At 43.6% G+C, this 11,777-nt stretch overlaps 1 protein-coding gene across 1 annotated transcript in view; it reads right to left on the bottom strand.

Moving 5' to 3' along the window:
• Window positions 1-110: 110 nt before the first annotated feature.
• The window catches only part of TXLNG (taxilin gamma), a 57,569-nt gene continuing 45,902 nt past the window's right edge, over window positions 111-11,777 (bottom strand). Inside the window, exons 7-10 of the mRNA XM_050777649.1 lie at window positions 10,852-10,926; window positions 6,927-7,019; window positions 4,708-4,803; window positions 111-3,183 (exon numbers count right to left, since the gene is read on the bottom strand). Of these exons, the coding sequence (XP_050633606.1) occupies window positions 2,857-3,183; window positions 4,708-4,803; window positions 6,927-7,019; window positions 10,852-10,926 (591 nt within the window). The 3' untranslated portion in view covers window positions 111-2,856. The remainder of the gene's footprint in view (window positions 3,184-4,707; window positions 4,804-6,926; window positions 7,020-10,851; window positions 10,927-11,777) is intronic.

The raw sequence follows: 11,777 nt of genomic DNA, 5'->3' as shown, positions 1-11,777 counted from the left end.
TAGAAGCGTGGTGGGGGGGGGTCTACTTTTTGAGTAGAAATGGGTAAAATGGTACCTTTGGACTCGTACAGTTAAGGCCACATGGATAATAAAAGAATACACAGAAGCTGTTAAGTTTATCATACATATTTACTTAATCTATACAGAATCAAGTAGATAAAATCAGATTCACATTAGTGAAAAATCTCTACAAAATGTCTTTGAAAAGCAAAACAAGACTGCCTCTTAACAATTCGTATCCTCAATGAAAGACGTGGGCTGTAAAAATAAAGCAGTGTGTTTAGCACAAACTAGAAGATATCTGCATCATTTTTTCACAGTTATTTCCATCTACAGTCTGAAAGAGGTAGATTTTTCTGCAACACCTGAGAATTGAATTGTGATAACCAGGTGTAATAAAGGCAGTTGCATACGTAACTGAAAAATACTGGTCTCAAGACCAAGAAATGTACTCCTAACAAGTCTGAGGATGAAATGGTCCATATTACCCAAGACCCAAGTTTTCTCTACACCTTGGAGTCTACTGCCACTATAAATAATACACATCATGATTCCATGATGGTGCAACAAATGCAACTTAAGTGAATTCAACATTTAAACCTTTTCTGGGCCAGCCTAGTAGCATTACAGTGTTCTAGAATATGATAGATAAGGGGGTGTGCTACAAAGCCACAACACTGGGCTGGTGAGGTGATCACTGTAGGAAGATGTCCTTCTCAGGGGGTCCCCATTTGTTTTTATTCACAGGGTAATGGGAGGAAGGGTTCTGAAAGGAACAGATGCATCCCAGACAGAATCCATATCCTTTCAAGACTACAGTAGCATCTAGCTAAAAATACAAAGTAAGCCAAAAGCAGCAGGCCAAGTACGGTTAATCACATTGCTTTAAAGCCCTTGGAAGTATGCAACAGGCCGAAGACTGACAATCTTCCACACAGGACAAGCACCACAAAGAAATGTGGTGGGCTACACAAATGGCTTAATAAAATGTTAAGAGCTGTACATCCAGCAGAGTTCTTGTGAAATGTGATCATTAGTACTAATTTTAAGGTAGATTATATTTCTGATCTATACCTGCATTTCCCCCCCCACCCACCCAGGGAAATGAGCCTAGTATTTCTTTAGTAGCAGAACGGGGTGTACTCATAAGAGGCTGTTGGAGGGTATTGTTTTTTGTTTCTGACTCATTTTGAATGGTAATTAGATAATCTACTTTGTGGATTTCTTTTCCTCCACTGTTTGGCCCCTTGAATTAACATGACTGATGGTGGAGGCTTAGCTACAACCCTCCACTCCAGGCGGTTTCCTATCTGTTGGACAATTTTCAATTCTTTCAACCCAGTTTAGACCATGAATGTGACAGGACTTTACAAATAAAACTTGTAACAAAGAGAAAACCCTTTTAACTGGACAAAACAGAGTTTATTCAGTCCAGTAAGCAATTTAACAAGTGTCAGTCTGATAGTTTTGCTCAGTGGAATGTGCTAACATCAGTTCTAGTAGAACCTTTTATTTCATAAAGCATTTCAATGCAAATTATACCAGGGACAAAGTCAAAACTTCCATCAGTGCAGCCTGATTAATCATCTGCATAACTGAGCCACATTCAACATTGAAACAAAGAACTAATTCAAAAGTTACGTGCTTAATTTCAAATGTTCCCCCATTCCAAGTGTAGAGACCTTGATAATACTGTGGCTTTTTTTTCCTTCTTAAAAAAAGAGATGGTAACTAAGAAGGGGGTGAGAAACAGACTGAACACATAAGTAATAGATCCTAACACTCTGCCAAGTCTTCCCAAAGTAAAAATGTCGGTGCCAGTGTTTGCTTTGCAAATGAAAATCAATTTCAGTTGGTACTACTGATCCATAATGAAAATTCCCTTTTGAAAAACCTGGAGTATTTTGCTGGTGGAACTTTTGTAATAGCTTTCAAGTAGCCAGAAAGTATTGGAGAAACTTCTGCCTCATGAAAGCTACACGTGAATTGACCATCCTTGTCTTTGACAAGGGACTTCATTGAACGGGAAACACCAACACCAGTTTTCAAAGAATAAGTGACCTTCTATGGGAAGTGGAGAATATGTACTCAAATCCCAAATCAGAATCAAACACAAACCGCCATCCTCTACAGAAGCCCCTCATGGTCCAAATCCCACACCTGAAACCAAAGTGGGATGACTGTTCAGTCACATAAACACTAAGCTTATTTGTCTAGTGATTTGCCTGCATATACTATTTTGTTGACAAGTGACATCTTTATATACATATTCTGCTGAAACTTGGATTCTAGCCATGTGGCCATCTCAATTTATCCCAAGATATATTTTCAAAAAGCTAATTTCAGTCAAATATGCTTGTTTCTGACCCAACATTAGAGTTTTATTTTTACTTGGCATTTAAATGGGTTATTAGACAAAACTAATCACCTTGGTATTTTCTTTTTTTGAATAATATTAATTGGGGGGGGACCTAAGACGTTTAAATTAATATTGTTTTCACATTAAGGAACCATCATCAGAACAAAATTCCCTTGTAATGGTCGGCCCTGTCAGTGAAATTTTCATTAGGATGATAATGTGCAAGTAGCAGGGAGAGAAAGGACAAGGCAATGAACACATGCATTCCAGTGGAGGGAGAATGAGGCCGATGTGCAACACAGCCGAGGAAAATTTATAGATTAAAACTATTCAAAACTGCTAAGCAGCCTCCTGTACCATGTAAGTCCAGTAGTTCTAAGAAAATACAGATATGGTAGAAAAAGTAAGAAAATTTTCACCACAAAACCAATAGTTAACTACTAACAGAGAAAGTTATACACAAAATATATCTCTCAATACAGTGATCACACCTCATCTTAGTCAACCGACTCAATGGCCGGAGCAGAGCCTGTGGACGGGGGCTTTTGCACGGTGCTTCTCTGGCTCTTGGACTCGGCCTCCAGGTACGCTCCCAGGGCTCTTTTCGAGGAAGTGTTCAGCTCCTTGTGAGAATCCAGAGCAGCACAGGGCTGTATCACAGGTGTTGCTAAATCCCTGTCAGCCGCTTTGAGGGATACCTGCTCTTTCAGGACTTCTACCTTCTCATTGAGCTCGTTCCTTTCTGTTTGAAGAGCCCTGCACAGCTTCTCTAACCGTTCCAGTTTTATTTGAAGGGCCTTGTACTCTTTATCACGGACTGTTTTCTGTAAGAAAAAAGAGGATTTCTGTAACTTTGTTAAGTATCAATCAGGTTACAAAAAAATTAAGCCAGCTGAGCCTTATTGGACACTTCTCACCTATGGAACGTGTTCCATCTTTTCAGCCTCCTAACATTCTAGCTAGCTAGCATGACTGCACCTATAACTTTATACCAAATGATATAGCACCATGATACTGTTTCAGGGGGACAAAATTAAATTCCTTTTGTCACTTTTTTTTTTTTTGAGATGGAGTCTCGCTCTGTCGCCAGGGTGGAGGGCAGTGGCGTGATCTCGGCTCACTGCAACCTCCACCTCCTGGGTTGAAGTGATTCTCCTGCCTCAGCCTCCCGAGTAGCTGGGATTATAGGCAAGCGCCACCACGCTCAGCTAATTTTTGTATTTTTAGTAGAGACGGGGTTTCACCATGTTGGCCAGGATGGTCTTGATCTCCTGACCTCGTGATCTGTCTGCCTCGGCCTCCCACAGTGCTGGTATTACAGGCGTGAGCCAAAGACAAACTTTTTAAGACATTTCCTATTGAACTATTAGGAAATTCAAGATATTCATCATAAAGACTAGCAGACACAAAGGCCTACATACAGAACATGACTCACTTCTACATAGATTTCTCCTCTACCAATTTTTAGATGAGAAGATGACTTTTTTTTTTTCTGAGACAGAGTCTTGCTCTGTCGCCCAGGCTGGAGTGCAGTGGTGCAGTCTCGGCTCACTGCAACCTCCGCCCCCCAGGTTCAAGCAATTCTCCTGCCTCAGCCTCCTGAGTAGCTGGGATCATAGGCATGCACCACAACACCCAGCTAATTTTTGTATTTTTAGTAGAGATGGGGTTTCACCATGTTGGCCAGGAAGGTCTCGATCTCTTGGCCTCGTGATCTGCCCGCCTCAGCCTCCCAAAGTGCTGGGATTACAGGCGTGAGCCACTGCGCCCAGCCGAGAACAAGGTTCTTGTACACATGTGCCCCAGCATATTCTTTCCTGAAGTGTTATAATAAAACAGGCAAAATGTACTTTGTTGCTTTTTTGAAAGCCTAGTAAGTCAAGCTAGAAAGGCCCTACATGCTGCATCAGCATCACCTGCATGCTTTTTAGAAAGGCAGATTACCTGCCTCCGGCCCCGAGGACTAGTGACTCAGAGCCTCCGGGTGGAGCCCAGCAATCCTGGTCTTAACAAGCGGGAGTTTGATGCAAGCTCAAGTTTGAAAAATCATTGCTGTAGAAAAAAGCAAAATCTAGACGTTTTACGCTATCTCTGACACAAGCCTGGGCTGGCTAACTGGGTGTTAGGAAGCTCAGCCCCTCACTTGGGGCCCTGTCCCTAACCTAACTTCCAGGAAAGAAGTCACAGATTCTTACCCAGCAACTCAACCCCACCCCCGCCCCAACTCGGGCTGGAGTCCTCAGCTATGGCAGTAGTGTTAGAGCACACGTCCCCGGCCCGGATAGATACCTGAACTCAAGGAGTCCCCATGACTAAGACTACACTTTAGTCGCAGGAAACCATCTCACCTCTTCAGCCATTTGCAGAAGTGCTTTATTATTGTTTTCCCATTTGGTACGCCATATTATTGTTTCTTTTTCCAGTTTTTTAATTTTCTTTGTCATCTGTGAACACAATTGCACATTTAAATTCTAAGTTCCCTTCCTTATCTCTACTCCCTGTCCCACTACACAAAAATGCTTCTGTGCCCCTCCACTCCCCCATCCCTGCACCTGCCTCACCCGGCTGACAGCTGTGTGTGTCTTTATAGAAGTAGCTGTGCCTGCCTGTCGGTAGCAGAGCTTATCTCAGAAGCTCCGAGGGTGGAACCAAAGGGGGTTTGTATTATGAGAAAACCAAATTCAATCTCCATTTCAGAGGCAGCAGCACATGGAGGAAGCTGTCAGCCACCACACTCTGAACTCAGTTAAGGCTGAAGTGCAGCTTTCATCCCAGCTCTGGGTAGTGAGAGACAAGCCCTCCTTATCCCTAAGTTGTATGAAAAAAATGCCCATGACTGAGTTTTCTGTCCATTAAACGAATTCCTCAGATTCTTGGGAAGACAGCGATCTTCAGCCCCACAAGACATTAAGAACTGACGCTCCACCACAACCTCCAAGAACACATCAGTTTTAGAACTCAAGGCAGCATGATTCACATAAGACTCCAGTGACCAAGAAGATAAAAGTAGTTAATACCTCAGCTTTGGTCATCCTCACAAGTCATGAGGCTGATTTACTTCAGATTTTGCTAAAGATAAAGTGGGTCCCCAAATCAGGGAAGTGTTAAACCTACGCTACCAGAACAGAGTTTTCAGAAATTCAGGATGCATTTATCCATGCCTGTAACCAGCTACATTCCCAATATGCCTTCATCCACTGTTGACTGCACACCAGCTCTGATCCAGGTCGGGGCACTGAGCCAGGTGGCGTTAAGGGAAACAAGGACAAGACACAGCCAGCACCCTGTGCCTTGGGTAATTACCCACAAAACTGTAACACAAGGCAAACTGGGACAAAGGCCGTGGGAAGAGCTGGTGGAAGACCCAGGTTGACTGCTGACCCATAGTGACCTCTGCAGCCACGGACAGAGAGGAATGTGTTCCAGTCCCAGAGGACCAGAAGGATGGCAGATCCAGGAGGCGGGAACTCTGTTCCACCTCACCAGTGAGTCTGTGCTGGCGTCCAGCTATCACTTGCACTGTGCCTAACAGCGCCCCCTCGACTGCAGCCTCAACGGAAAGGACTGGCAGGCAGAACGAATCTGCTGCTCACGGAATTCTCCAGATTACCAGGTCTAAAAATACCTGGAGGTGGTAATTTGAGCACCAATCAGCCACATGGTAACTGAGTACATGTTAATGTGCCAAGCACTGTCTGAAATACTCTATTTCATGAAGGACAGGTTTTTTGTTACCATTTTTAACAGTGAAGGAACAGAAAGGTTAAACAACTTGTCCACAGTCACACATTCTATGATGCAACTGGGACATTAACCCAGGGCACATGGTCTCCATCACTGTGTGAGATCTAATAATAGTCATGACTAACATCTATTGAATGCTAACAAAGTGCCAGGCACTACTGTACTTCTCCCCAACCCAACACTGTGTTTTTAAATCCTCCATTTTTAAGGGAAGGATGCCAAGTAAAATAAGGCTGGCTGGCTGGCTGGCTGGATATGTATAGAATTACATATTTTGGTCCTTAGCTTGATCTCAAGGATATCTCTTTCCTTAACATAGGCAACAAAATGCAACAGAAGCAAAAGAATTGGTTTGGTCAGGGGAGAAAGAATTCCATGGGAGTAAAGATAAGAAAAACAGAGAAGCTAAAAAAGGTAGAAACACTGATACATCAACCAACCAAAACATGTGATTATTCTTCTAGGCTTGGACGTCTTTCAACAGTTTAATCTCCAAGGTCACAGAGTTTTATGAGAGGGGTGAGGATGATCCTCTAAAGTGGTTAAAACAAACAAAAAACAGCAACACACCAAAAAATCACCACTTTATTTCTAACAAGTTGCATTTAATATAGGATTTCACTATAATAAAAGAGAGCACAGAGGACATTAGCTACTTGGGGTACACTGAGGGCAAAATGACCAAAAATGCCACTGGAGGATCACTAAAGAGAAAATGAAGACAGTATCATAACAATGGGAACTCAGCAAAGTAGTAATCACACTTAAAAGAGCTTATACAAATTCCATTTGATATAATATTCTACTAAAAATATGCAAATACCTTTTCCATTTCCTGTCTGAAGGTTGTAAACAGTTCATTGCTTTTTGCCATGGTAGTCTGGAATTCTTCAAACTTATCCATATAAAGAGAAAGCTACCGGAAAAAAAGTATGAAACATTCTGAGTTCCACGCAAACAATTTCCGTTCCCAAACTTTCAAAAGAACGTAGTACAGTTACTTATTACAAGTGATAGAAATACGAACAAATGCACATCCAATCCTTGGACACCAGACATAGATGGCTAAAGTTCTGACAACCCACAGAAATGCATGAAAACTGAGGACATTCTGTTGACTTTAATATTAGATCTCCACCCATTGATCATAACACAGCCTGAAGGATGTGGTGACTAGAAACGTCATGCATGTGGAGTGCTCGCCCAACTACCCCTCTCCTGCCATGTGAAAACTGTCCTAGGGAAAAGATCATTCCTTTAGAATACCACCTGCAGAGTTTAGTTTGATAGCAATGGTATCTCTTTCCTTAATGTAGGGAGGAAAATGCAACAGAAGCCAAAGAATTGGTTTGGCTGGGGAAGAAGAATTCGGTGAGAGTAAAATTAAAAGAAAACGTAGAGATCTACTCTTTTTTTTTTTTTTTTTTGAGACGGAGTCTCACTCTGTCGCCCAGACTGGAGTGCAGTGGCGCAATCTCGGCTCACTGCAAGCTCCGCCTCCCGGGTTCACACCATTCTCCTGCCTCAGCCTCCCGAGTAGCTGTGACTACAGGCGCCCGCCACCACGCCCGGCTAATTTTTTGTATTTTTAGGAGAGATGGGGTTTCACCATGTTAGCCAGGATGGTCTCGACCTCCTGACCTTGTGATCCGCCCACCTTGGCCTCCTAAAGTGCTGGGATTACAGGCGTGAGCCACTGCGCCCTGCCGAGATCTACTCTTAACATAGTCCTACCCTCAAGGAATTTTTATTTAAGGATGAGGAAAAAAATGCCAACCAACAAGGCAATCAGAATATAAAATGCAGTCACCATCTTCTCCCCCTTAGAAAGGAGTCCAGAGAAGTGCAAGGGGAAGGGCACAGTGAGGCTCAGGATACTTAGGGGAAGCTTCCTGTGGGAGGCCTGAGCTGGGCCTCACGGGTGAGCTGAATGAGTTCATCTTAGACCAGGAGGAAACCTTTCAGAGACCATCCAACATAATGACATTATTTTCAGGATAGGGGAACAGAGAGAGACCCAGAGGAATAAAGTATTTTGGGCAAGATCACACGATAGATACAAGAAAAGCAGAGAAGAATAAAGGCTCTTCAGAGGCCAAGAAAGAGCAAAAGCAGTGCTGGATGCAGAATATTCACCAGCACCACCTAGCACACAGGATGCGGGGCAGGGTGGAATATGATGGTGCCCGCCCAACCACAGCCAGCAGGGGGACGGGCCATGCAGGAAGCACGTTAGCAGCACACACTGTGGTGTGGTGGACGCAGAAGCCAACTGAAAGTTAGTCATCTCACAGTGACCTTGTGTTTGTCAGGCTAGACGAGGTCCCTGTGAGATGGCCAAGCCACGTCTGCCCAAGGGCCTGGCCTGGGATGAGGACAAAGCAGGAAGATAAATGCAGGGTGACCTGGAGAATACACAGGATTTGTTAGCAGACACTGACGGGGCCTCTGACAAAGCAAGCCTGGGGTTGGGGCCAAGAGTGGTGCTCACGCAGAGGGAGGGAGCAGTATTAGTGCCTGAGGGACATTTAGAAGTTACAGCAGTTTTGATGTGGTCCTTTAGGGTCTCACTCGGTCACTCAGGTTGGAGTGCAGTGGAGCAATCACGGCTCACTGCAGCCTTGACCTCCCTCTTGGGCTCAAGCAATCCTCCCATCTCAGCCTCCTGAATAGAGGGGACTACAGGCACACATCACCATGCCTGGCTTTTTTTTTTTTTTTTTTTTGAGACAGAGTTTCACTCTGTCGCCCAGGCTGGAGTGCAGTGGTGCAATCTTGGCTCACTGCAACCTCCGCCTCCCTGGTTCAAGTGATTCTCCTGCCTCAGCCTCCCAAGTAGCTGGGACTACAGGTGCGTGCCACCATGCCCAGCTAATTTTTTATATTTTTAGTAGAGACAGGGTTTCACCATGTTAGCCAGGATGGTCTTGAACTCTTGACCTAGTGATCCACCCGCCTCAGCCTCCCAAAGTGCTGAGATTACAAGCGTGAGCCACCGCGCCCAGCTATGGGGTTTCACCATGTTGCTCTGGCTGGTCTCAAACTCCTAAGCTCAAGCGATCCGCCCGCCTTGGCTGGGATTACAGGCATGAGCCACTGTGCCTGGCAGCCATGGTCCACTTTTATTGAAGATGGAACATCCAAATAAAGACTGTCCCATGTGAGAGTTCAACGCTGGCCCGATGGGTAGCCAGTAAGTGGCCCCTATCATCACACATGGACCTCCATGGCTAGATTATAAAACAGCGGGTCAAGACAGCACAAAGTATCACCAGCAGATGCTGGGAAATGACATAGTGACAGCAGAAAAGGTGAGATATGCTTGGGAAGGACGGCCACATTTAGCTAGAGGAAAACAAGAGGTGACAGCAAAGGAAACAAAATAGTGACTGGATAAGAGGACTCTGAGTGGTACAGATCACAGACAACAGAAGCTACGGTGGTGACAGTACAACAGAATGGGAGCTGGCCTGCGGGCTTGGTAAAAGGGCCCTCTGGTGACTTCTGCAGCATTATCAATGACTCCCACATTCAGGAACATCTTCCAAAACCATCTGGAGACTTTACACCTTCTCCACATCAATTCTCATCTCTATTTACATGGACAACTGACTGGATGGGGCTGATAAGTAAGGGATTCAAATCTTGAAGCTTTCTGGCATGATCTTCAGTTCCAAAGATTCTTCATATCTGACACTCTTGAATATTCACACTCAGTTAGGCTAGCTTTATAGGACCTTAAATTCACCACATTGTAAGATGTTCCCAAAGAAAAGCAGCGCTCCAAAGAGGTGCGCGTGAAGACCACGTCAGTCTCAAGGTATCAGTGTTATATCACAGCTAATCTAGAGTCTTCACGAAAACTTATGATAAACTTTTAAATAAGTAACACTTCTTTCAGCCAAATGTAATCTAGTTAACTGAAAAAAGGATGAATGTACAGGTACAAACGCCTAATTTTACCCATCTGTAAAACCACAGCAAGTCTTTCCTGTACCCTTTTTTTTTTTTTTTTTTTTTTTTTTAAGGAGATAGCTCCTCCTACACTCATTCCACACAAGGTAACCACAGAGAGAGATCACAGTAGGACACACTTACAGGGTCTGGACTGAGCGAGAGGGAAGGCCCTGATGAAAAACACCAGCACAAGCGATCCTGCTGCCTCGGACTCCTGAGTAGCTGGGACTACAGGCGCATGCCACCATGCCCAGCTATATGTAGTTTTTAAAATAACTTATGTGCTTATAGCACAAAACTCTAAAAATATTAGAGTTCACGACATGAAACTGCCATTTTTTTAGGCCAAGGACATATTCTTGTCTTCTTTAGCAATTTCATGCAGTTCAACTTAATACAAAATAAATAAAATATGCAGATGTCTCAGTTTTCCTTTAGTGGGAAATGTAGTGGGAACAGACTGAAAAAGGGAGGAATTATCTGGACTCTTGGAAAGGTTACTGGAGACAGGCTGACCAACCATCCCAGGCTGGCTGAGATGGGGCATCTCCTGGGACACAAGACTTTCAGTACTAAACCCAGGAAAGTGCTGGGCAAATTGCGATGAGGTAGTTAACCTAAATGAAGTGGAAAATCCCAAGAGGGCCATGAGATTTCTGCCTCAATCCTGGTCAGCTCTGGCTGGGAAAAAGCAAAAAGCAAAACCATCTTAGAGGAGACTGAAGATACGCAGAATCAAAGGAACCACAGATTTTTCTTACAAATTGTACTCTCCCCTGCTGTGAAGTTACCTGCTGTTTTAGTTGTACTTCTTGCTGTTTCATTTGTTCGTATTTGTGCCTCGATTCTGTCGCTTCTTTTAATAACTAGAAAACAGAAACATTCTGGCAAAATGCTAATAGTAATTACAAGCAGGACTAAATATCAAATGATCAGAGTTAGGCTTCATCCTTCTGCCATTTTAGCAAGAACCACAGGTCTACAGATGAAACATTCTATTCCCACAAATTGCCATTTACCTGTATCTTCTATCTGTCCCGCTGGTTAACACTTAGGAATGTAGGAATTATCTTTTATTGCTGAAGCAGATAAAGTACCCTGGGGGCCTAATATGGTTTATAAAACTCAGTTAAATTGTTGTGTTTTAGGTGAAAATAATTACACGTACAGTATTAGCAGAAAACATGGCTGGGAACCTTGATATTGTCTGGGTGACTCAGAAAGCCTCGCTATTCCCTGAGGCAAGATGAGGCAGGGTGAAAGGGTATGGGGAAAGCAACGCAATCAATCTGAGACCTGGTTTCTGAGCACTTTTTTAGAAAGCAGGGAGGGGATGGGCATTTTCATTTATATATAGTACTTGTGCTTTCAAAAAAATTACAAAGTTGCATAGTAGGCAGCTGTGAAATTCAGTCCCTGAAGTAAAATATCACACATAGTCCAAAGAAGCCTAGAAAAGTCCTACTGAAGCAACCAGAAAGTACACACATGTAATGTATGTATGTATGTAAGTATGTGTGTGTGTATACAATTTATACTCCAACTTTGGAAATGATAACCATTTCTCAGCTAAACACTGGATACCACTGTCAGTTCATATTGAAGGATCACACTGTATGAAAAACATGTCTCTCTAAACCCTAGATGCACTCAGTGTGACACGCCCGTATGATGAGGGCCACTCAGGAACTGAATCTTCACACCGTGCTCATGTCAG

This window comes from Macaca thibetana, chromosome X, assembly GCF_024542745.1.
Source record: "Macaca thibetana thibetana isolate TM-01 chromosome X, ASM2454274v1, whole genome shotgun sequence".
Taxonomy (NCBI): Eukaryota; Metazoa; Chordata; class Mammalia; order Primates; family Cercopithecidae; genus Macaca; species Macaca thibetana.
This window is presented reverse-complemented; position numbering and strand designations above follow the sequence as displayed.